The 25534-nt window shown below is 43.4% G+C and overlaps 3 protein-coding genes across 3 annotated transcripts; all 3 read left to right on the top strand.

Annotated features, from left to right (window-relative positions):
* LOC115660361 (ferritin heavy chain A) lies at positions 1–3014 on the top strand. The gene is made up of 4 exons (XM_030581706.1): positions 1–102; positions 881–1027; positions 1585–1710; positions 2859–3014. Exons 1-4 carry the CDS (start codon positions 1–3, stop codon positions 3012–3014), a joined length of 531 nt encoding a protein of 176 aa, XP_030437566.1.
* A 7336-nt stretch (positions 3015–10350) lies between these two features.
* Positions 10351–18755, top strand: LOC115660499 (ferritin heavy chain A-like). The gene is made up of 5 exons (XM_030581969.1): positions 10351–10467; positions 12524–12670; positions 13345–13470; positions 15348–15499; positions 18641–18755. The coding sequence occupies exons 1-5, from the start codon at positions 10351–10353 to the stop codon at positions 18753–18755; spliced, it is 657 nt and encodes a 218-aa protein (XP_030437829.1).
* A 513-nt stretch (positions 18756–19268) lies between these two features.
* On the top strand, positions 19269–22278 carry LOC115660309 (ferritin heavy chain B-like). The gene is made up of 4 exons (XM_030581600.1): positions 19269–19361; positions 20177–20323; positions 21508–21603; positions 22123–22278. The coding sequence occupies exons 1-4, from the start codon at positions 19269–19271 to the stop codon at positions 22276–22278; spliced, it is 492 nt and encodes a 163-aa protein (XP_030437460.1).
* Positions 22279–25534: the final 3256 nt, after the last annotated feature.

A 25534-nucleotide genomic window follows, 5' to 3' on the forward strand; every position in this document is an offset into this window, starting at 1 on the left:
ATGGAGTCCCAGGTGCGTCAGAACTTCCATGCTGACTGTGAGGCTGCTGTGAACTGCATGGTGAATATGGAGCTGTATGCTAGTTATGTCTACCTGTCTATGGTGAGTAGCTTTGTCTTAAAACAAATAAAATTTTGTCTTGAACAGGGCTCTAATTGCTCTGTAATCTTGTAGCCATAATTTATTGGAGAAGAGTGTTTCCTGATGTGCTGGTGGTTTGAAATGAGGGTATACTTCTCATTGGGATTCCCTCAAACTTAATGGCAATTGAAATGTCAAGGTTACTAACCTCTGATTGCCTTAGCAGCAAAACATATCAAGGTACTTACCTTATTGCAAGCAACCTTTTTTCATTATTGTCTCTTTTTTTCTAGAATTCTGGGCAGCTATTTCCTCTTCCTCTATCAATTTTTTGATAACTCCAGAATGCTGAAATCAACAGTAAAGAAACCTTTGTGCAAGTAGTGGATAAATGAAAGAGGATGAGGGAATGGGACAACTCAATTGATGCTGTAAACCATCTTAATAATGAACATAAGTTTTTTTTGTGGTTTTTTTTTTTTTTTGCTGTCTGCAGAACATGTAGCAGATTTTTAGCTCACAAGGTGAAGTGCTGTATCACAACAGTGTGTCATGTGCAGCTGTTACACCCATCTTTTATGCAGAGTAACCGTTAAGATTCAAAGGCCTAACGCCTTTCTATAGATTGTAGGAGTTGTGAGGGAAGTTAATTACTATTACAGACTGACTTAGAATCTTGTAACTGTTTCTGGGGCAGTGGGTGGTGATATAGGGATTCAGAGAAGATTCTTCTCCCTGTAACTAGTCACAGAGTTGAGACACTGAAAGGAAAATATCCTCTGCATAACTTTCTCTCTAGTCCTACTACTTTGATCGTGATGATGTAGCCCTCAGACATGTAGCAAAGTTCCTCAAGGAGCAGTCCCATGAGGAGAGGGAGCATGCAGAAAAGTTCCTGACCTACCAGAACAAGCGAGGGGGGCGTGTTGTCCTGCAGGATATCCAGGTGAATAAATATTTCAATGAGTACCCAGAGAACAGTGAGTGGAAAAACTCTAGAGCCAGGGTCTATTCTGCATGTTACTGGTGGCAAATGGGTTTGTAGTCAACTTGCTCCTCTACAGGACTGCTAACCTTTATTTGTGTGATCATGTTTCCTCAAAATCATCTGAGGGGAATTGCATTCTAAGTCCTCTTGAGGTTCCCAATTCCCTGCAGTAAAACATCTTGCACTGCAGACTATGGTGATGAAGGCAGAGGTAGGGAGTGTCTGAGTACTAGGTAGTATAGTTGGGGAGGTGGTAGATCAGGAGTAAACAGCATTTGTAGAGCATTCCATAGTAGCCTTAATTGGCCCTGAGTTTGGCTTACCTTCTTCCCCCCGCCCATGACACACTAAGGAATGGAGTAGCTCATAAAATTAAAGGATAAAATACCTTGTTTCATCTTCAGAAATGGTGCAGTGTATTGTAAAAGGAGCCTGCTATCTGTGGTTCATAAATGAGACAAGTGGGGTGTGTTTGTACATGTTTTTTTTCCCCCTATGGCTGTCCGCCTTGACAGAAACCAGAGCAGGATGAGTGGGGAAACAGCCTGGAGGCCCTGCAATGTGCCCTGCAGCTGGAGAAGACTATAAACCAGGCTCTTCTGGACCTGCACAAGCTGGCTACTGAGAAGAATGACCCCCATGTGAGTACTAGCTTAATCTTAAATTGAGACCATGGGTGCATGCTCTTTGTACAGTGGGCATCTGCTCCCTGGTTGTGGTATTAGGTGTTGCCACAATAGAAATAAAGCACAAGGAAATGCAGGTGTTTGGATCAGAGGAGAGACTTTAACTACTAGCTCTTCTCACACCCTCTTACCTTACCTGGATGTTTGGGTGAGAGAGGCTTGTGCAGTATCATGCCATGTGCATGAGGTGACTTTACAGTAGCCTTCCTGACTTGCAGTACTGATGGGAATTCCTTTACTGATCATAGAATTGGAAGGGACCTTGAGTACAGGGGACTGGACTAGATGACCTCAAGGCAGGACTAAGTAGTATCTAGACAATCCCTGACAAGTATTCAGGGATTTTTTAAGAGCAGGTTGGACAATAGAGATTCCACAACCTCCCTAGGGCAACTTATTCCAGTGCTTAACCACTCTGGCAGTAAAGAAGTTTTTCCTAATATCCAACCTAAACCTCCCTTGAAGCAATGGGCTCAAATTGCAGCTTATCCTCAGAGGTTAAGGAGAGGACAACAATTTTTCTCCCCTCTTGTACATAACCTTTTTCAAGTAACAACCTTTTATGTTCCCTCTTGGTCTTCTCTCCAGACTGAAAAAAGGTCATGTTTTCTAGACCTTTAATCATTTTTGTTGCTCTTCTCTGAACTTTCTCCAGTTTGTCCACATCTTTCCTGAAATGTGGCAGCCAGAGCTGGACACAAGCCTCCAGCTGAGGCCTAATCAGCACAGAGTAGAATGTAAGACATGAGAAATAATTCTTCCAATACTTCTCCATGCTAACTGATGGTAGAATGAGGCTTGTTAAAACTCTGGTGTGGGTCCCTCATATTTGGTGCTTGCCCATTGCACATTGGGTGCTGTTAAGTGAGCTAACTTTACATTCCCCCCCTGAAATGTGGTGGGAACTGATTTCTTTTGTCCATGCTTTGCCAACTTCAGCTTTGAGCAAGGTCACCAGTGGGGGCTCCATGCTGTCTTCCTTTCAATGACCCCAGTGGACCATGGAGTCTTGCAATATTGACTGAGACAAGTGTGATATCTCCTCCTTTTTATATAGGATTGGAACAATCCACCTTCACTTTACTTCTGTCTTTTTCCCCTAGCTCTGTGACTTCCTGGAGTCTAACTACCTAGAGGAGCAGGTGAAGGCCATCAAGCAGCTGGGAGACCATGTCACCAACCTGAAGCGCCTGGGAGTGCCCCAGAATGGCATGGGAGAGTACCTGTTTGACAAGCACACCCTGGGGGAGAGCAGCTGAATGCAGTACAGGTTCTTGTGTTTAGAAGGAATGTCTTGCCTGAGCTCAAAATAAAGAGGAATGAAAGCTGTTTTGGCTGTAATGTGGCATTCACTGGTGTGTGTATCTAGGATGCTTCTAAACTGTACTGGAACAAAGCAAGGGAGGGCATAATGTAATGAGGGACAAAGAAATTCAGCTAACATTCTATACAGCAACAGATGTGGCCCTATGAGGAGTTTATTCATGCTAGCTTTCTCAGGGCCGGCTTTAGGCCTATTCCACCAAATCTCCTGAATCGGGCCCCATGCCCAGTGAGAATCCCTTCCTTGGCTAGAGGCACCTCTTTAATTTTTACTCACCTGGCAGCGCTCCAGGTCTTCAGTGGCACTTTTGCGGCAGGTCCTTCTCTTGCTCTGGATCTTCAGTGGCACTTCAGTGGGTCCTTTAGTACTGCCAAAGACCTGGAGCAAGTGAAGGACCTGCCACTGAAGACTCTGAGCACTGCCGGTGAGTATAAGCCCCACGTGTCTGTTTTTTTATATATATTTTTTTAAAGTCATCCCTACCGGGGCCCCGCCAAAACTGTTCAAATTGGGCACCGCACTTTTTAAAGCCGGCCCTGAGTCTTCCTCTCCACACACATTCTGGCTAAAATCTGACTCCTTTCAGCAGATCTTCTTGTACATAGTTCTGGAGGAATCACTACAAATGTAGTAGTCGTTGGATCAGCTAGCCAGCAATAGGAATGTAAAATGCCAAGAGTAGGACTAGCTATAGGTAGCAGTGGCAGACGAAAATGGGATGGAGAAATAGTGCCTTAGTGCTCCTACATTGGTTTGGTGAATTATGGGAGCTCAGATTACAAATGGCAACATTCATTTGGGAAAGCTATTCTGAAGGGGAAGAATTTCCCTAGGAGAACTAGTACTAATCCAACTGCTTCCAGGAATGAAGAGACCTTAAGCCTACAGGGTTGATCCCTTATGATCTCCTAAAGGGAGTGTCAGGAAAAACAAACCCAAATCAAATGAGGATGAGGGAGGGAAGACAAGATTCCTTGCAGACTCTTGTAGCGCTTACTTTAGCTGGTGTCTGCCATATAAAACCAGAGTTTGACAGGTCACTCAGTGTTTGAGAGGCCCTGTATCAGGGCTGGTTTGGGATAGCACAGCTAGTTATCTGTCAAGAAAGGATACCTGCCCCTTCTGACTTTTTTAGATGGAACACTCCAACAGCCTCCAGTTATCTGACCAGGATAGGTTTCCACCAGCGTATGTTCCCTGCTCAACTATATATTAAAAGGGTGTGTTCTAGTATAGGACCACCTCACCTACTGGGCACCTGTAGCAAAGTGAAGCAGCTTCTAGCTGTGGCTGTTACTCAGCTCCACTCATACTCTAAAAGACACTACAGGAAGGAGTAGGTGCTGGAACAACACCTCTAGCAGGCACAGCAATAGCTGAAAGTTGAAGCTAAACCACTTCAAACAGGAAATAAGGTGTACACTTAATGGTGACAGTAACTAACCCTTGAACAACTTAACAAGGGTTGTGGTGTGTTCTCCATTACTGACAATTTCTAAAAGGTACTGGCTCCTTCTCTGAAAAAAGAGATGGAGCAGGAATTTATGGAAATTTTTGGGCTTGTCTTCTACAGAAGATCAGAGTAGATGTTCACGTTGGTTTCTTGTAGTCTTGGAATCTGACTCAGTGGAGTGGTGGGTTGAGACCTATTGCCTCCAAAGGAGTTCAAACCACTGCTCCCCCCTGCCCCGAAGGAAACCTGACAGACCTAGCAGCAAAGGGAGGTGCTGAGATTCATCCGGAGAGAATTGTTCTGCAACTCACAGCAGGATGGGGCTTATCTTGTTTAAGTCCAGCACTGGCTGGGGCTCATCTTCACTGAGAAACCCTCCCTCAAAGAAGGGAGAGACTCCTCTAACTGAAGCACAGGCTTGTGGTAGTAGGAACTACAATTCCTGCCCTGGGGCAGTCTGTCTTCTGCTCCAGGACTCTTTCTCCCTTCTTTCCCCCCCCCCCCTTTCCTTCCACAGTAGGCCACCATCCTTAAATGCACTCCTGGGTAGGATGAGACATATTTCCACCCTCTTCTAAATGAACAACCATACGTTTTGATAAAAGCCTGTTAATTCACAGTAACACATGTGAGGCCTCTCTTCTGTTGTGCACTGAGGATGAGATCAGGAACAATTCCCTCTAGTTTCTGTAGGTTAGAGGGTCGGGTCACTTCCTTTCATGAAACAAAGCAAGAGTGTGTGGTGTTTGTTTTTCCCTCCAGTGAGAACATTCTGCAGGGCATAGCTGCAAGAGGCATTTGTTGCTCAGTATAAGTTTGGGGAAGTTAATAGCTGCACTGATTGTCCTTGGGACCATGCTTTTGGCAGGCATGGAGTATTCCTACTATAATTGTTTCATTCTCTCAAACCTGGTTCATTACTGCTACTTTCTTGTTTCCCCATTCAGTGTGTAGTAGTGCAATTATTGCAATAAGTGGAAATAGTTTCTAGTGGTAGAAGTGAATCCATTTTTTTTATAGCCCCATGTACTAGGGGTATGGCGTGGAGTGAAGAACAGACATGGATTGGAGAAGCTCAAGATAATGCATAAATGCCCATTCCACCTAAAATCACTATTGGATTAATTTAAGGAATGACTTTATTAACTGGACTGTAAAACTTTACTGAATCATTCTAGCTTTTCATACTCACTTCACCTATATATTGAATTATTTCTATCCTATCCCTTACTGACTTTAAGAAATGGAAGATGGCATTCTATAAAAGTGTTTGATCTCTTGATAATACATGATTTATTGCTATTAACCTTTAGCTCACACTTTGTGGCTGTTCTGGTTTCATTTACTTTGTTCAGTTAATATTCTGTATCTTCAAAAGAAATCTTCAAAGTAGAACTTCAATCAAATCACAGTTGTGCGTGTTGTCTTCCTAGGTTAAATGTATACCCACAGCCAGCACAGCGCTGGCTGCAGTGTCAGAAGGTTGTTTAAACTGTTTCAAGAGGATCTGTATGTACAATGCAAAATTCTTTTTGGGTCCATGATTATTTATAAAACCTAGGGGTACACTTTTCAATCTTACATGCATCAGATTGGCTTGATGCCACAGAAAGTTGTAGATGGTCAGCACCCTGGAATATCTGGCAACTTATGCATTTAAGTTCCTACTCCTGCAATGAGTCCTGCATTGGTGAATCCTTTTACCCATGTAGAACACCATGAACATCTGAGATTCTGTGTGGAGGCAGGGATCTGCCTGCACGGAGCTTGTTGCAAGATTGAGGCCAAAATATGGATTTAGGCACCCAAGTCTGAAAGTTGAGTCTTTTTAAACATTTCATGTATATTTTAAAATTTTCATTCCATTGCCCATAATACAAAGAAAATCAGCATTTTCCTTGAACTCCCCATTCTTCTTCCCTTCATGAAAATGGAAACTCACTTTTTGGGCAAAGACTTAAAGATGGAGACTTTCAGCTCCAAAGCACAGATTTTCCCCCCTCCCTATGAGTTATGATGAAGGCTCCAATCTGCAAAGATGTATGTATGTGCTTAACTTTACTACCAGGAGAACTTTTATTGCTTTCACTGGGTCTGCTCAGATTAATTAAGTTCAATACGTGTTTGCTGCTCTGGGACCTTACAGAGAACAGAGTGCCAAACCTTGCCTAGTGTACATGCTAATATCAAACTGTATTTTTCTCTGCTATGCTAAATTATATATATCTTGTAGCTTTCTGACTTTTTAGTTCTTCAGATTACTCACCCATGAAAGCAGTTACTTATTTTGGAACCGGTTAAATACAGCCAATATATGTAAATAATTCCCACTGGCTCCTGGCTAGTCTGCTATCCCCATACTGCACAGAATCAGTAAACTGCCAGAAACCAAGACACATTAAAAATGGATAGAACCAGGAAAACACTCTTGAAAGGCTTTTGCTCAAGTGATTGACACAGATTGGAGTAAATGCATGTTGTTGCTTGTGCTCAGTTATGGGGATCTGAACTTTCAGATTTGGAAATATAAGGCCCCTTCCTCCCACACTGTCTTTGGGTGCTAGTGCCAGCAAACTCCTGATATCCCAGATGGGTGGTATCTATTAAAACTGTATATAAAGGTTTCTGTCATGGCCATTAATATGGCACCTTCCCCCTGTCCCATACTTACCTTAAATACTCCTATGGGCCATCGCCAATGTAATATCTAACATCGCAGCCATATCAGATGCCCCTCTCCTGTAAGTAGTAGGACAAGATTAAAGCCACTTGCTAACTATCTCCTCCACCATCATCCTAGCTACTAGAGAATGTAAGGAGTCATGCCAGTACTTCTCTGCTCTAGTTTTCTGGCTTGCTAATATTCTAGCAGTAGACTGTCCCTCTTGTCATCATGACCATGACCGCAGAGCATGAGTGTGTAAAAGGCATTACTGTAGGGAGAGCTAAATTAACAGAGAAGACCCTCCAGAGCTTCCACTGTAACAAGGAAGCGAAGTTTCACAGAACACCCATACAGAGAACTGTATGGATGCCTAGGAAATACCACAAAAAACACCATGCATGCTCCAAGGAACATGCCCCCAAGCTCTACATTTTAGTTACCTCATTACAGACCACTGTGAGCAGACATATTTATTAGGCGACTTGTAATCATTACACATATAATGCATTAAAAACCATGAGAAACTAGAGAGCATTCTGCTTGATACGGTCCTCCTCTCCTCAGCAATATCATTGTAACAAGTTAGCTATACACCAAAGTCCTTTTTTCCGCAATGGAAATACTGTCACAGCCCCACCTACAGTGCTGAGTAGCACTGATGAAGAGGTATATTTCCATTGGATGGCAGTAGCTGCCCGTCACACTCCCACCTTGTTGGGGATGGTATTAGCACCAGCTGTGCTAGGGTAGAGGCATCTACATTTATTCTGGGGATGGGTTCTTCATTCAGTAGTGTTAGAAGAGGCTCTAAGTTAGTATTTTATACCTATATTTTTTTTAGGCAAAGATATGGACTTCTAGGTGTGTCAGAACTTTCCCTCTGACAGTGAGGCTGATGTTAATCTCACAATGAACCTAGAGCTATATGCTAGCTATATCTACTTGTCAGCGGTAAGGCCTTATTTGTTCTAGTATTCTAAATAGAGAGTATAATGTATTTTAGACATGTGACAAAAAGAGAATTCTTGTAAAGATGTTTGGTTGAGGATAACAAGTTTTGCTAGGGCTAGTACTCTCTGATTAGTAGCTCTTAATGGTGTAAGCATGTAAGTGAATACAGGTGCTCTCTCTTTAGTAAGGCCATGAAGGTTGTTGGGTTAGATCTTTTAGGATACAAAACAAACTCAGCTCATCTTCAATAGCTATTTAAAGACACTAGGCTGTTGAGGAGAACTACACTGACTAAAAAACTCCTCTGCTAACAGCTTGTATCAAAGCCATACATCAAGAAACAGTATTACAGTAACTTGTACATCCAGCTCCCTTAATAGAAAGACCAGTACTATTAACTGCATATGGGAGAATTCCTTACACGATAGAACTCTGGGAAATCCATGATTAACTCCAGGGAAGTGGAAGTTCTGAGGCTCTGATGGCATAAACTCATGGTTTATCTAATCACACAACCCCAAAGCACATGTTAGAGTTGGGGGAGAAATGAGGGTTGTGTAGGCAGCTGAATTTTTCCACCCACCTGTTTACTTTACATTGTCTATAATCTATTAAATATGTCTGACTTGTATTGTTTAACTGAGTTCTGTAGAGTTTGTTCCTGAAAACTAGGCCCAGAGTTATTGGGTGAAGGGATATTTCCTAAGAAAGGAAATCAAATAGTGGGGCGCTGAGGAAATTACAGTGCAGAATGAATCCAATTGCACCATGTGCCCCGGTGAACAATTTCTCCATCATATGCATAATACACATGTTTTTATAAATGAAATGAGAGTTCCTTGAGTTGGTGCCTTTTTTGCAAAAATATATTGGAGTGTGCTTTCTCCAATAGATCCATTAGCTCTGTTTTCTGGTGTTAGAAAATTGGTCATGGATGTTTTTGTAGCTACCATCAGAAAATCCAAAAAGAGAGTGTACCGATAAAGAACTCATCTGTAATATCAAGAACTACAAACACAGCCACGTAACCCATGGATGAGTGTGTGTTATAGGTCTGCCTCAGTGTCCCTTTCATAGAGGAAATGAGGCTGTTGCAGCCTCACTGAGAAAGCTTTAGCTTTAAAACTCAAGCTGTAGTAGCTCAATTTTCAAGTTCTGGAGGTTCTCCAGTTCTGTCCCCAGTGTGTGACCCAAGATGGCCACAGTGGTTACTACACTTCTACTTAAGCTCCTGATATTTACAAATGCATTAGCCTGTGACATCATGCCACATTCTTCTTATTCCCACTTCAGTTTGATTTTTTTCCCCTATCCTTCTATGTCTTGACTATTCTTACTCCTCTGTGTTCTGAAGATGCTCCTGTCAGGTACATCAGATTCTTATGAGTTTTTCAGCAGTTCCTGATTGTTTCTGCCACTTCCTCTGGTTTCTGCTGCTTTCCTTTGTCCCTGCCACAGTTTTCACCTCATTACTCTCTGATATCCCCGCTATCACTGCTCTGTGTTTTGTGACAGACATCAGGTGATCTGAATGTACAGACACTAGAGGTGGATCTGAACCAAAACCCCACATCCAAAAATACCTGAGTGCTGAGGATGTTCATATCTGGGTCTGGACGTTGCAGCTGGCTCCACTCTAGAATGGGTCAATCCAAAATTCCAGATCTAGACTCCTGAACTGAGTGGTTCAGGGGAAGCAGGACTTCAGAGCTTTCGATATAAAGGCAGATTATCAAACAGCTTTATTGGTAGGTAAGTAGCCTTGACACCATTCAAAAGATAGCATTGGAAACAATAAGACATGCCATCACAGGCATAATTCCCTCAAACTTCCCATTCTAGCTCTTCTTCCTTGGGAAATTGGGTGTAATTACTAACCCACTTTCTTTGCACAAAAACCAGAGATTTTCCTGTAGTGACTATGCTGTTCTAAGAAAGTATCAATAAACCTCTAAAGTTACAGGACAACAGGTGCTCTGTATTACTGAATCATCTGCTCAGTTGGGGCAATTCTGTTACAAACCATCCCCAGAATGCTGACTGGTTCCTGGATTAGAGGAGACATTTCAATTGGTTGGAGAGCCCATGACAAGCACACTCATCCTACCCTGAAGAGTATTAATGCTAGATGTGGAATGTGACCCAGACTCTGGCTTCAGTGGTGTTTAAATTGTTAGTTTATACTGAAATTTATAGCCAGCTATGAGTAGTAGTGTAATGGAGTCCCAGTTGTGTCAAAACTTTCATCGTGAATGTATGGCTGCTATCAATCGGATGGTGAACTTGGAACTGTATGCTAGCTATGTATATCTCTCTATGGTGAGTATGCCTAATGGTTTAAAACAGAAGCACTTCTAAAAGCTCTTTTCCTGAGCAATGCTCTGAACTGCAGCTGTTTGGGGCAAAACTTAGAAGCTGCTTTATTTATTTATTTATTTATTTATTTTAAGTACTGAGGTGGGAAAAGACTCTTCAATCTCTCTGCTAAATCTGGATTGTTTCTCATAGTACTTTTTTAAAATTTGGTGGCTAGTTTGTACAGCTTTCAAAGCCCTAAATCGTGGTTTCCACAGGCTGATAAATCTTGTCAAAAGTCTTTTGTGATATTCAGTCTATTTCTGTGCATCATTCCTAGCTATCCTCCAAGACACCAGCCTAAATGTCTTGTCATACTTGGTGTCTATACTTGTCAAATATCAATAGGGCAGACAGACATGGTAAGTCCTTCTTGGTCAACTCTAAAGCAAATTATAGACATACAGCCCTTCTGATCTTTCTAATTTAATTAATGTAGTCCCCCAATATACTTATTGCTTTGCACTCCACTTAGGCCAGTTTTCCTATAACTTCTGAAAAATATATAGCCTAAAAACTGAGCACTCCTTTCTAGCATGGGGAGCTTACAGATAGAGAGAGGGGAAATGCTATCCAGTTACAAATGTAATTTAGATTTGAACTGTATATTGTTACTATCTAGAAGCATGCAGTTTCCAGGCAGCACACCTGTTTGAAAATGAGAATTTTATTCTTCTGAGGAGAAACTGATATTTCAACATTTGTTTTTATCTTGAATCAGGATGGAATTGTAAAATTTTTATAGAATGAAAAGCCTCAATTAGGAAACACTATAATATTTTGCCTGGATGCTCAAAATGTTTTGTTTCAGGTTGGTTTGACAGTGACCGGCATCTGCCTGAGTTGCCTTGGTGCCTCATGGGTGTTGTAGTCAGGGCCGGCTCTACAGTTTTTGCCTCCCCAAGTAGTGTGCTGAATTGCCACCGCAGACAGTGGGGGCAGTTCTTGCGCTGTTAGGGCGGCAGACATGTTTCAGCGGCGGTGGCAATTCGGTGGCAGTTTCTGTCTTCAGCTGGAAGACAGAAGCTGCGCCGCTGCGCACAGCTGAACATAGAAGCTGCTGCCGAATTGCCACCGCCACGGAAACACGCGTGCCACCCTAACAGGACACAGACTGCCCCTGCTGTCTGCGGAGGCAATTTGGTGTGCTCCTTGGGGGAAAAAATCACTCGGACTGCTACCCCAAGCTCCTGCTTGGAATGCTGGTGCCTGGAGTCGGCCCTGGTTGTAGTCCGCCCTGGTTGTAGTCCACCCTGGGTGCCTGGAATAGAGAACTGCATCTCCCACGTTACACTGTAGCCATTCTGTGCTTCCAAGCAGGTGGTTAGACTGAGTGTGGAGGAGGAAGCAGGGAAAAGAGAGCTCTAAATCCAGAGCAGAGTCAGTAGTGGGGAAGAGTCTGTAACTGTAATTCCCATTGTATTAATCACCTAAGAATATATGCCTCTACTGCACTTTAATGTTTCAGTTGCTTTTAAAATTGTGTGGCTGTGTTCATTGTGGATAACTCGGTGAAGGTATCTGCTCAGTGAGCAGTTCAGTGTGTCCTTGTATGGAGATGGGGGACAAGGTGTAATTAGGCTGTGGGATCCATTACCACAGATGTTATCAAGGCCAAGAATGTTTTTAATATTCAAAGAGGGATTGGATAGTTACATGGATAACAAGAATATCTAGAGTTAGAACAGTTAATACAGAAGTATTGGAATGGATAAAAACCTCATATTTAAGCCAATCTCTTCTTAGTTTTAGGATGAGACATCCATGAGGAGGCAGATTGCATCACCTGTGCCTAATGTGTAGGTCCTGGACCTTCCTTTGAAGTAACTACTGGATGGGTCACAGGTTTTATAGAGTCTGGCAATTCCTGCACTGGTGTTCAGACCATGTCTATTATGTACACACCTTATTACACATGGTATTAAACAGGTAGCTGTACACTTGTCTAATGACAGATGATGGAATATATAGTTCCTCTATAGGTCTAGTTGGCTCCATTGATCTCCTATGTCTTCCTCAGTCCTATTACTTTGACCGTGATGACGTGGCCCTGAGGCACATGGCTCAGTTCCAGAGGGAGCAGTCCCGCAAGGAGAGGGAACATGCAGAGAAGTTCCTGAAATACCAGAACAGACGAGGAGGACGTATTATCCTGCAGGACATAAAGGTGAGAAACCAATCTGGGTGCAAGAGAAAGATCTCTGGAACTAAGCATGCAAAACAGGAGTATAAGTATTTGTTTTAGGTATGTTTTTTTGGCTGTAACTGATGGACTCCTACAGGAATATGACAGATGAGCTCAAGTAACAGCTCTCTAAATAGTTGCCTAGCTGACCTGTTTGTCTAGCTCTCTGATGAGGTATGGGCTTCAGAAGTAGATGTACAGTACTAGTGTCCTCGCTTGGAGGAGAGGGGTGGCTGGCATCCGCTAATCTTTGTGGTAAAGAGGTGGTGGTTTGAGGAAAGCATTTGGCCTAGAATACCAAGGTAAATGTTCTGCCAAGTTGATAATCATACAGGTCTACCAGTGCAAGAAGCTTGCAGCGCACCGGTCTGAGTAAATTTTAGCTCTAACTAGTGTTACCACAATCTGATACAGCATTGAGGCATATTGCTTGAAATAGGAATAACTAAGAAAATAAGTTAAACAAAAGCCCAGTGAAAGCTTTAGTGAGGGGAATGAACTCCCTGTGACAGGGCAGCACACGGGTGATAGAAAGTGAAGCAGTGGGGCTTGGCCAAACAGAGGTATTGCATACTACAGAAGACACAGACTTCAGTAAGTGAAGCTAGAAGTCCATTTGTTAAAGGGCACATAACTTTCTGCTTGGGGTTGTACAGAAGCCAGAGCGGGATGAGTGGGGGAATGGCCAGGAGGCCCTGGAATGTGCCCTGCAGCTGGAGAAGACTCTGAACCAGGCCCTGCTGGACATGCACAAGCTGGCTACAGAGCAAAATGACCCCCATGTGAGTATGAGTGGGAGTTGAGACTGAAGCGGAGATGTATATGGGAACATAAGCTACCTTTTCTGGGCAGGGAGTGGGAGATTTCTTTATATGACAACAGTGGCTGTTGGCCTATTTAGAATCTTTCAAACTAGAAGACATTTATCTGTTTGAGATTCCCTGACTGGCAGTTCCACCATGTAATGGTAATCTCACAAAATGGAGGGCATTTTAACTGCAAGTGCTCAGTGACACATTGACACAATACCTCTCCCTATGTAGTTGACCATGAACGAGCTGCTTGGCACTCAACCCTGCACTGCACTGAAACAGGCCCAGGTCCTCAATGGAGCTATGCTGATTTGACAAGTGATGTCAAAAGTGACGATCTGGTCCACAATTGGAGCAAGACAGAAATCTTCTGTCAATGATGTTTGATGGAAAACGTGGTTTCTACAAAATTGAAAAGTTTCCATTGAAGAAACATCTTTCTACTAATATCTTTCAGATTTCTGTTGGGGGTGTGTGTGTGGGGAAATCTGAACAATTTAACTTTTGGGTCATTGTAACACAGTCTATCATTGTGAACTGCCATGGAGCTTCATGGGGTTGCAGATGACTCCTATCCCCCTTCTTATCTGTTGGCAAAGTGCTCTGTCCATGCTACACCTCACATGGTACACCCATTTTCTCTCTGGCTGAATCACAGTGGTGTGTAGTCCCTGGAATGTTGTCTGATTGGGTTCTCAGGCTTACGGAGGAGAATGGGGGCATGTGGCACCAGAACACCAACTCCCATGAGACACCACAGCAGTTCAGGCAGACAGGTTCCATGTCAAACTTAGCCAAAATGTGGTGGTTGGAATTTTGTCCTGATTAGGAAACTCCAATTTTTTTTTTGAGGTTTCCATCTAGAGCTAAATCATAGAAATGTAGGGCTGGAAGGGACCTCTAAAGGTCATTTAGTCTAGCTCTTTCTGCAGAGGCAGGACCAAGTAAACCTAGACCATCTCTGACAAATGTTCGTGCAACTTGTTCTTAAAACCTCTAATGGTGGGGATTGTACAGCCTCATTGGAAGCCTTTCCCCAGGCTTAACTATCCTTACAGTTAGAAAGCTCTTCCTAATACCAAACCTAAATCTCCCTTGCTGCATATTAAGCCTGTTTCTACTTGTCCTACCTTCAGTAGGCATGGATGACAATTGATCACCATCCTCTTTGTAAGTGCCCTTAGCGTATTTGAAGACTGTTATGGATCCCTGCTCACTCCCTCTTTTTTCTAAAGACTACACATGCTCAGTTTCTAAAGCTTGCTTCATAAGTCAAATATGATAAGAGGTTTAGTTGCTCTCCCCTGGACTCTCTCCAGGGTAGCCATATCTTTCTTTAAGTGTGGCACTCAGAACTGGACACAGTACTGCAGCTTGGGCCTAGTAAAGAGGGCAACTATCTCTTGCGTCTCTCACTCAACACTTCTGTTAATGTCTCAGAATATTAGCTTTTTCCACAATTGTATCACATTGTTGACTCATTCAGTTTGTCATGCACTATAACTCCCAGTTCCTTTTCAGCAGCACAGTACAACTGCCTAGTCAGCTACTCCCCATTTTGTATATGTGCATTTGATTTTTTTTATGTGATGTTTACTGTTCTGCCATTAATATTGTTTCTTTCAGAAACATAGAGCTCTTCTGATTTTCCTTTTTTCTTTTTCTTCCTCATATATTTTATTCCCTTGGAATCTTGCCTAGCAGTTGAGTTGGGATGAAATGTGGAAGTAACAAAACTTTTTATAGGACTGAAATTCCAATTTTTCATCCTCTCTACATAGTCACTTAAACATCAAGTGACAGTACAGCAGAACAGGTCATATCTATTCTTCCTTCTCTCTCTCTAGCTATGTGACTTTCTGAAGTCTGACTACCTGGAGGAGCAGGTGAAGGCTATCAAGCAGCTGGGAGATCACCTCACCAACCTGAAGCGCCTGGAAGTGCCCCAGAATGGCATGGGAGAGTACCTGTTTGACATGCACACCCTGCGGGAGAGCAGGTGAATTTCACTCTGAGATACTGCCTAGCTTGGTGACACCTCTGTGCGCAGAGAAGATGAATTGACTGAACGCTCAATATTGTGAATAAAACATGGCTTTCAGTTGTAACTTGATATTTTTGGCTTTATTGTGTGCTGTAGTGAACTGGCTTACATGTATAGTTTTGCTGTACGTACAGGCAATAGAACTCAAAATTCCATTAGTGCTCTAACTACTGCACATTAATAACATGCATATGCTTCTTGACTATACCCACTTCAGCAGGAATCTGAAACGTAACACCCAATCATAGTTGAAGGCTCAATCATTTCCTGTCTTATCCCTCAACCACTACCCTAAACAGATTCAGAAACTACTGCATGTACAAATGAGCTTATTTTCTTATAGCACTTAATAACCAACCTATCTCTATCTTCCACTCAAGTCTGCCATACGGTTGTCTCTCCAGGCAGTATTTCTACACCAGTGAGATTCTCTCTCTCTCTTTCCTCCCTCCCCCCCCATCACTGCAGATAGTGTGTGGAAAATCTCTTACTAAGCAGAATGATGCCACGTACTAGTATCCCTTGGAAGTAGTCTAGTGTCTCTCAAATAGAGCTTTCCAGGACTGTTCTGCCACCTGACTTCTATAGGCAGCAGTTTGCAATGGGCAGAGACACTATTTTGTTAGAAGCTACCTGGAAAGCTGTAGTTGAAGGGAGAGAGAAACCTTTCCTAAGCACAGTGGTATCCCTCCTGTTTACAGGGCTCTGGCATTGGATTTATGAGAACTGAGGTACCATGCCAGGCTGAATGTGTTCAAAGATCATCTCTGCAGTGTTCTCAGCATTGAGTTCTCATGTCTAAAAAGGCACCATATAGGTGGTGAGAAATAGTAACTGTGTTTAAGGCATCAGTATGAAAGACTAGCGATCTTGGCTTGTAGTAGCTACCTTTGCGCTGGCCACTGTTGACATGGGATAAATGCCATGGCTTCCTTGTCTTTTATTTCCTTAGAAGGAAGACAGCTAAACTCACTGACATATAGATACTGCCAAGAAACCTTTACAAAAATTCTATTTTCTATTGTATAATGCTTCATAAAGGTTTAGTGCCACCTAAGGGGGCCCTGATCCAATGCTGATGTTGCTAGTTTTTGTTCCTTTCCCTTACCTTCTCCATCACTGTCCTTCACAGGAGAGGCTAGTTAGGACAGTTTGGGCTTCCCAGGAATCTTTGCTCCAGCAGAAGAGCTGCAGGTGATAAATAATGGGTTGGCAGAAATTTGGTTGCTCTAGTGTGTTTGGATGTTGTTTTGCAACATTGTGATCCTGATCTCTTTGATTTAGCTTTGCCCATATTAAAAATGTGGAATGCAGATTTTCAAGCTGGTTGAATATTGGCTGAGATGGACTGTTAGTATTATAGGCTATTAAGGAAATTCATTAATTGATTTACCACTTCCACTGTGCATGAGCTCACCAAGGGAAGAGGGGAGAATTCCTTTCATTTTTACCCTCTGGTGTGACTGTGGAAGGAACCAGGATCAGGCTTTTCCCTCTACATGCTAAAACCTGTATTTGGTTTTTTTAGGATTGAAAGGAAGAGAAGAAAAGTCAGTGTGATCTCTCAGAGGGACAGTGGCTCCTGTCCCTGTGTTTCTTAAAATTCATTCACTCCCACACAGACCTCCTGCACTGACAGAGGCCAGGTGCCATCAGTGCATGACATTTTGAAGGTGCACCCATAAAATGTTTTGAATAAAACAGGTAGCAAGGCATTGCCTTTCACTGGCAAAAGAAGTGTGAGAAATCATTGCATGTGGGTCAGGGGACTTTTGCCTGTTTTTTAAAAACACACTCGCATATTTTATCTTCTGGCCCCAGCATGACATTTGATAATGAAGACACACTGTAATTATCTACTGCCTCCTTCACGTACAATAGGATGCGCCATGTTTGGTTTTACCCTTGCCACAAATGCTACTTACTGCTCCTGTGACCACCACTGCCAATATTCCTAGGCCTGTGCTGCTGTTTATTGCCATCAAGTCCTTCCCTCTCCCCTTAGGCCTCTGCAGTTTCTAGTTTTCCCTGTTCTCCATGTTCTATTTTTGTTTTATTTCTGGTGGTGCTCACAATGTGCTAGGTTCTGTACAAATATAATAAAAAGCACAGTCCTTGCTCCAAAGAGTTTAATGCTGAACTGTGTCCCTTCTGCTCTTGGCTTTTTCCAGTCTCATGTATGTAAAACCTCAGGTCCTTTCCAGGAATCTGAAGAGTGGGGATTTATAGATATATAGATTCAGAATGGACTGCTGTGATCAGTGAGCCTGACCTCCTGTATAAGACAGGCCATGGGACTTCCTCAGAAGTCCTAGAGCACATCTTTTAGAAAACCATCCAATCTCAATTTTAAATACTGTCAGTGAGGGAAATTGTTCCAGTAGTTAATTACTCACTGTTAAAAATGTACACCTTATTTCCAGTCTGAATTTGTCTAGTTTCAACTTCCAGCCATGGGATCATGTCAGACCTTTCGCTACTAGAAATGTCTATGCCTTTCTCTGGTACTTATAAACTCTAATCAAGTCATCCTTTTAACTTCTCTTTGTAAAGATAAATAGATTGAGCTCTTTAAGTCGATCACTATAAGGCAGGCTTCTAATGAGTCGTGGCTCTTTTCTGAACCCTTCCCAATTTTTCCAACATCCCTCTTGACTTATGGACACCAGAACTGGACAAAGTAGTCCAGCAGTGGTTGTTTTATCTCTGTATTTGGCACTGGTACAACCTCTCTGCTCCTTCCTGAGATTCCCCTGTTTATGTCTCCAAGGATCGAATTAGCACTTCTGGCCACAGCATTGCACTGGGAGTTCATGTTCAGGCAATTATCTGCTATGACCCCAAAATCTTTTTCAGAGTTGCTGCCTCCCACGATAGAATCTCTCATCCTGTAAGTATGGCCTACATTCTTTGTTTCCAGATGTATCCATTTGCATTTAGCCCTGTTAAAATACATTTTGTTTTCTTGCACCCAGTTTACCAAGAAATCTTGATCATTCTATATTAGTGACCTGTGCTCTTCATTATTCACCATTCCCACAATTTCTGTATCATCTACAAACTTTATCCATGATGTTTTCATGTTTTTTCTTCCAGGTCTTTCCTCAATGTCAAAAGCATAGGATCAAAACAGCTGCCCTGTGGGACTCCACTAGAAACATTCCTGCTCACTGGTGATTCCCCATTTCCTATGTTCTTGATAGAACAGTAGGTGTGTTAGGCAACACTTCAGAAAACTGAAGGGCCCTTGCCTCCCTTTGGAGAGAGCATAGGAAAGAGGGACACTACTGAGAGCATTTTATCTAATCTAATCATCATAGGGTCTCAACGTATTCCCCCAAACATCCTATTACCACTCCTTCCCTTACTCACAAAGCCTTGTAAGGAATTAGATTAATCTGCTGAACTTTGCTCATTTGTCCCCCCTGTCTGTGTGGCCTACACCATTGATGTTAAATGTGGTAATAGGCCATGTCATGTTACCTGTGGAAACTGAGAAACAGTCCAGCCCACAGTCCTTACTGATTTCTGTAGTGAGGAACGATGTTTCCATAGGCCATCAATAGTAGTGAATCACACCCATACCTGGCTTTGAACACCATTAAAACCTGCTGTGAAAGCAGAGGCTTTGTGGTGTTGGTGAGTTGTGGGATTTTGTGAGAGTGTTTGATTGGAAGTTATCTTAAGATTAACTTTACTGCTAAAGTTTCTATTTTATGAAAGAATGGAGTCCCAGAACTTCCCTGCTGAGTGTGAGGCTGGTGTGAACTGTATGGTAAACCTGGCACTGTATGCCAGTGGTGTCTATTTGTCTATGCTGAGAGTTTTTTTCTTTCAGAGCAAAGGAAGCAGATAGAAGTGTTCTTGAGAGACATATGAAGCCATTTCTTTAAAACTTCCTAAGTAATACATCATTTAAAAATATAGAACTTATCAGTTTTTACATTGAATAGTAGAACCACTTGACACCCTGCTAAATGTCACATCTTCTTCTTGAATGCTGTCTTGCAGTCAGTTCCAAATGGGTTGGGTTGGGGTTAAAAGAACAGCCTACTGGAATGCTTTGAGCTTTATGTTCATAGAACCTCTTTTTCCAAAGCTGACTTCAGTTACTGGGATTCATGTTAAAATGTGGCCTTCTCCCTGACCCCCTTTAACCATTTAAATATTTCAGTTAAAAGGGTTGCTCTAGTAATATTAAATCCTCTTTTGGACTGGTATGGTAACTAACTATACTGAGTATGCAAAGCTGCGTGGGAATTTCTGACTCCTAAATAACTAATTAGGGTTATCTCAGTTTCTATAAAACACAATAATTTGGCTATGGGGGGAATTAACTAACTCTCTCAATGCAAAGAATATGCTGCTTAATACTTTACTTCCCAAGGAGAGCAATGAAGTATACCTGCTGGGTCTAGAAGATTGTCAAATTCAGGTACTCAAAAGCTCTTCTGAGGTTGCTATGAATATGAACCTCACACAGAAGGTATGATGGGTTAGGTTGTGTGGATTTAATTGGGAATAACTCTCTTTAGAGTTAACTTCCCCTTTGTGTATTAGAAGGAAATTTTTCCATGGGTATCTGACATCATATGACAAAGGTCTTTGTTAATACCTTCTACATCTCCCCAATCTCACTACTTTGACCGTGATGCTGCTGCCCTGAGGCACGTGCTCCAGGTCTTGAAGGAGCAGTCCCATGAGGAAAGGGAGCATGCAGAGAAGTTCCTGATGTATCAGAACAAATTAGGGGGGCTTATTGTCCTCCAGGACATCCAGGTAGGAGAGAATTTCTGTATCCAAGAATGGAACTGCTTGTCTGAACTCCCCAGGGAAAGGGGCTAAGTAATAGGGGAATAGCACAGAACATGGTATGCTGGCCTTGCCAAAAAAAGTCATCTCCACATAATCGGCCATAGGCCTCTCAGTGACAGAAGAGGCCTCAGTTAGCAGAAGAAGAAAAGATAACATAGGACTGTCACGGAGTCACCGGGCGATGCTCTGGAACTGCTCCCCACCAAGCCAGTCAGGACTTTGGGGAGCCTCCTTTCCCTTGGAGCAGACTTGTTCAGGGCAAGAAGCTCACACAGCTTCACCTCCTGGGTCTCTCCTTGGAGCATTCAGCATCCTCTGCCCCTCCGTGCACTTCCCACAGCGAGTCCACCCAGGCGGGGTCCTGGGGAAGCCACTGGGTCCTGCACCCCCACTTTGCAGTCAGACGTGACTGTCAGCCAGCCAGTAACACAGAGGTTTATTCGATGACAGGAACAGGGTCTAAAACAGAGCTTGTAGATACAGCGAACCGGACCCCTCGGCTGGGTCCATTCTGGGGGGCAGTGAGCCAGACCCCCAGGTCTGCCCTCCACCCTTGACCCCAGCCAGCTCCAGACTCACAACCGCTCCCAGCCCCTCTTCTCTGCTCAGCCCCTTTCCCGGGCCAGGAGGTCACCTGATCCCTTTGTCTCCAACACCTTCAGCTGGCACCTTTGCAGAGGAGAGGCCCAGGCCATCAGTTGCTAGGAGACAGAGTGTCAGGCATTTAGGTGCACTGGCCCTTTGCTCTGCCACATACTTAAGAACTGCCATGGGGACACTGAGGCACCAACACAGTATTCAGAGAAAACATTAAGAACTTTCCCAGTTCGTCACAAGGACATTGGGTTTTTTTTTAACTGCAACAGCTGGTGTAGCGCTGGACATTATTCAGTGATTAGAGCTTCAAATGACTAATATTGGACTGTGTACATGAGCTATGACAGACCTTGAGGGGCCAGGAGAAACTTTTCTCTTTTGCTATTTCCCTGCACCTAACTGCTTTATCTTCCCCTGTCATGAGGAAAGAGAACTGAAATAAATGCAGCTTCCAAGGAATGAAAACTTGTGCTTTGTAAATGAAAATGCTGTTTCTGAAAAGCAAGGCTAGAGTATCTCACTGCAGGGTGTGAATCTGTTCTCTGGCACAGAAGCCAGAGCGGGATGAGCGGAGGAGCAGCCTGGGCGCTCTGCAGCTGGAGAAGACTCTGAACCAGGCCCTGGCTACTGAGAAGAATGATCCCTGGGTGAGTGAACTGTGATTAAGAAGGGGGAAAAAGCTGCCTTTCCCTACAGTGGTTCAGAAAGGACAACTGGGTTAGATTTGGGAAGCAGCATAGGCCATAGGGGGACCTATGTAGGGCAGCCCTTCCAAAAGGCAAGTGTTAGAACATATTTCCCAAGTCTTCTTTCTCAAGGTGTGATGGAAGGGTGAATATTTCTATTATAAAGATGATGGAGAAGAAGAGTCCAGTCTGTTGTCATATAGGTATATGACAACACCGTATGTCATGCCCTGTGCTGCAGCTCCTTTAGGAAACTGGACAGCTTCTCATGCACTGATGGGACACCTTCCAAAATTCATACAGCCCCCATTGCCAGGGACATGATCCAGAGTGGCTTCTTTGCAGACAGTAAGAGAGCTCTAACGACAGACTTGTTCGTCTCTCAAACTTGAGGTCCCCTCACAAGATAATGCCATTTAATGAGTACCTGCAATGGCTAAAAATCTGTGCTTCTAACTCCTGTTTGTAATTCTCCTGCAGCTTTGTGACTTTCTGGAGTCTGAGTATCTGGAGGAGCAGGTGAAGGGCATCAAGCAGCTGGGAGACCACCTCACCAACCTGAAGTGCCTTGGAGTGCCCCAGAATGGCATGGGAGAGTACCTGTTCGACAAGCTCACCCTGGGGGAGAGCAGCTGAACTTCATGGTGTAGAACCAGTCCACTGTACTGCCTCACCAGTGCATAGTTGTATTGCCTTATTTGCAATGTATGAGAATAAAATATGGTGCTCTGTTGTGGCTCATCTGACTTTGCTTACAGGGTGCTCTAATTAAACTCATCAGTGTTGTGAGCCCCTGGCAACAGGGACTGACAGAAATGACTGTATGTCACATGATGTATGGATGGCTGTTGGCCATGCCTGGTTTGTTACAAGCCCACACTTTCTTGGTCACAGCTGAAGACTTGTTAAGCTGCTAGTGTTAATATCAAATCATACTGAAGGGATCCTATGTGCATAAATGGCAGCTGCATCCCACAATAGGCACGTGTGCCATTTAACATGTAGTTTGAGGCCATTATTGCCCCACAAAAAGGGATAAGGACTATCTCTAGTGCTGCCACATGAGTGTTTCCTCTACCCCTGTCCTTTATAGGTATAAACCTGGTGCTCTACAGTCAATGCCTTTGAATGATGATAAGCCCCTGTGAAGCTGACTACTAATCATGGTCCATCACTAGCTAGTTGAGATAGTGGGGTAGGATAACTGGATTTTGTGTGTGTGTGTGTTTGTGTGTGTGTGTGTGTGAGAGAGAGAGATAAAGGAAAGGCAGAACACCCTCTCTTCTCCTGAGGAGCTACACCCCGAATGAGTTGTGTAGAGGCTCAAGACAAAAGGAATAATACAAGAACACTGCCATCAATCATGTGATGTCAGGCTGTAAGTGTGGGAGTAGTGGACCCAGCTTCCCAATAGCTGAGGAAATTGTGCCATCAGTGTGACTAGGTTTAGAAACCCCCTGGTTGTGGGAGCACACAGGCCCAAGATAGTTTTGTTACTTGAGGCTAGACCCACTCACTGTTGCATATACTTGCTACTCAGCCTGAGCCAGGAAATTTTTGTGCATGTGGGTGGTCTCTGAGATCTCTCCTGCTTAGACCATCCTTTCATTGGATACTATATATGTATATTCACTCTGGCTGGTACCTACTCACCTGCTTCAGGCTAGTATTGTAAATACATGTCAGGAGGCAAAGGTGCAGTCTTGCTCCTTTGTTCTGTGACAGGATCACAGCTACAAAACTTTTTGCCAGGGTAAAAGAGAGAAACTATTACTTTGGGGGGAAAAGGGGGAGGGACTCAAACACTTAGGGCATCTGCCTTCCAAAGTAGAGGAAGGAGCAAGAACAAACAAAAAAAGAGAACCTAGTTTCCATTGTTAGGGTTTTTTTTCTTTGCTTAGGGTGATAGGTGCCTTTGGAATAGCCTCTTTCTACTCAAAGAGAGCTGTGTTTTGAAGAAGACATTACATTATCTTTGTTGAGAAGTTAGAGAAGGTGCAATTAAAGATTTAAAGAAGGTGACAGCTTGAAACCTGTTTGCCCTCAAATATCCTGCATGGAGTAACAGCACCGTAGAGCTACATGGACGCATGAGGATCTCGATTAACACATGGTTATTGAAAGATAGGCTCTGTATAACCTCATATTCTAGCATTGTGATAACGGGAAGAGTAACAGGGTCAGTATTGCTCTTTGCCTTTTCTGCTGCCCCCCTCTCCCTAATGTGAGATTTGGTACCGGCACCCGTGTTCAAGGTCACTGATTTTCTACAACTCATTGCTCAGTGTCAAGGGACATTTTGTGACTCCCAGTCTCTTTGAAGTTGTTTACAAAGGGAATCCTGCTTAAGTCTATGTTTAATTTGGAGGAACAGATTTCCAAGGCAGCTTAATATGTGAGAGATTCTATGTAAATGGAGTATTGCCCTTACAGACTATTCAGAAACTCCATTCTTTGACTCCTACATCCCTCCGCTGCATGCAGCATCCAAAGGGTCATCTGTCACTTTCTTCTCTGATGTGGCTCTGGTATGCAGCAGAATCCATTCCAGATGCTAAGAGCTGCTTCCTAGGAATGAATGGAAGAGAAGACCTATAGGATGTGCTTCATTTTGTTTTCAAATTTTGTGGTTAAGAAATATGGATGGCAGAGGGAGGGATTTCCCAGCGGCCCTGAACTTGTGATTGTTTGGGGGAAAACTGGATCCTGCAGCCAGGGACAGTGGAACAAGTTTCATAGTGGGGGTCCTGAGAGCCATTAAACCAAACTGTAAACCCTGTATATAATGGAATCCACATAAAGCCAGAGGGTGCGGCATCACCCCTAATCCCAGCACCTTTGCCTGTAGCTGGGTTTCTGAGTATTCAGTCACTTCTTGCAATGCTGTCTGACAGACTTGCTGCATTGACATTAGCCGGGAGGAACAGACCTCTGCAAAATAAGTGGGATGCAGGATATTCTGTTTTTGCATTGCCACAACAACAGCTAGATGGCTGTTCTTGTTGGAATCATTGCCATTTTCACATATGCTGGCTGCTCCAATCCATATCCCTGGGGCTCCTCTGGTGTCCCTCCAATTCCCTTAGGTCTCCACTGCTCTGCTTGAGTTGTCCTCTCCCGGTTGTACTTTGGCTGTTGTTATTTTTTCCTTTGTAGTTCTCATAACGAGCTAGGTGCTGCACAAATATGAGGGAAGGCACAATCCCCGTTTACACTCCATTGTGGTGCTCCAGCCTTTGCACATTCCTACCACAGTCTCTCCTGTGAGAAACTCCAGCCTATTAGAGACAGATCTGAACAGAGAGGGGATTTCAGAGTCCTCCATAGAACAAAACAGGGAGCTGCATTAAGCAACATTTCAGATACCTGAGAGGCTTTGGTGTTCCTTGGGAAATGTCATGAGAAATGAGAAGCCATGTACAGGCCAAGGAACATGTATCTAATCTCATGTGTATCTATTCTGTATGGGCATTTATATAGCCTCTATTATCATGGTGACTCAGCACCTATATAAACATTCCTCCAGACATCCCCTAGCACTTCTGTTTTTTCCTTCCCCACAGGGTGTTATTGGATTTATTTGCTGAGCTTGTCACTCTGTGTCAGGCTGCCATACACCAAAGGGGTGGTCATTGTAACAGGTCAAATCATATTACTGAATCATCCCTTCATCTGTGGGAAGTCAGGAACAGCCTCACCCTTGGTGCTCATTGGTTCCTTGATGTGAATGAGATTTCCATTGGACAGCAACAGCTGCCAATCACACCCACCTGCGACTCAGAAGGGCATTAATAGTGACTGTGAAGGCCTAGGTTGTGGTCTTGTTTTTGGTAGTGGTTGCCTACATTTTGGTTCTAGAGTTAATTTACTGCTAAACCTCACAAAGAGAGGA

This window comes from Gopherus evgoodei, chromosome 12 (genome assembly GCF_007399415.2).
Source record: "Gopherus evgoodei ecotype Sinaloan lineage chromosome 12, rGopEvg1_v1.p, whole genome shotgun sequence".
NCBI lineage: Eukaryota > Metazoa > Chordata > Testudines > Testudinidae > Gopherus > Gopherus evgoodei.

What these genes read in the sequence shown, in the direction of transcription:
- LOC115660361 (XM_030581706.1), top strand. Translation starts at nt 1, where the DNA reads ATGGAGTCCCAGGTGCGTCAGAACTTCCATGCTGACTGTGAGGCTGCT. An exon ending in GTTATGTCTACCTGTCTATG is followed by an intron (nt 103 to 880) that starts GTGAGTAGCTTT and finishes CTTTCTCTCTAG; the next exon opens with TCCTACTACTTTGATCGTGA. An exon ending in TTGTCCTGCAGGATATCCAG is followed by an intron (nt 1,028 to 1,584) that starts GTGAATAAATAT and finishes CCGCCTTGACAG; the next exon opens with AAACCAGAGCAGGATGAGTG.
- LOC115660499 (XM_030581969.1), top strand. Translation starts at nt 10,351, where the DNA reads ATGAGTAGTAGTGTAATGGAGTCCCAGTTGTGTCAAAACTTTCATCGT. An exon ending in TTATCCTGCAGGACATAAAG is followed by an intron (nt 12,671 to 13,344) that starts GTGAGAAACCAA and finishes GGGGTTGTACAG; the next exon opens with AAGCCAGAGCGGGATGAGTG. An exon ending in CAGAGCAAAATGACCCCCAT is followed by an intron (nt 13,471 to 15,347) that starts GTGAGTATGAGT and finishes CTCTCTCTCTAG; the next exon opens with CTATGTGACTTTCTGAAGTC.
- LOC115660309 (XM_030581600.1), top strand. Translation starts at nt 19,269, where the DNA reads ATGGAGTCCCAGAACTTCCCTGCTGAGTGTGAGGCTGGTGTGAACTGT. An exon ending in TTGTCCTCCAGGACATCCAG is followed by an intron (nt 20,324 to 21,507) that starts GTAGGAGAGAAT and finishes TCTCTGGCACAG; the next exon opens with AAGCCAGAGCGGGATGAGCG. An exon ending in CTGAGAAGAATGATCCCTGG is followed by an intron (nt 21,604 to 22,122) that starts GTGAGTGAACTG and finishes ATTCTCCTGCAG; the next exon opens with CTTTGTGACTTTCTGGAGTC.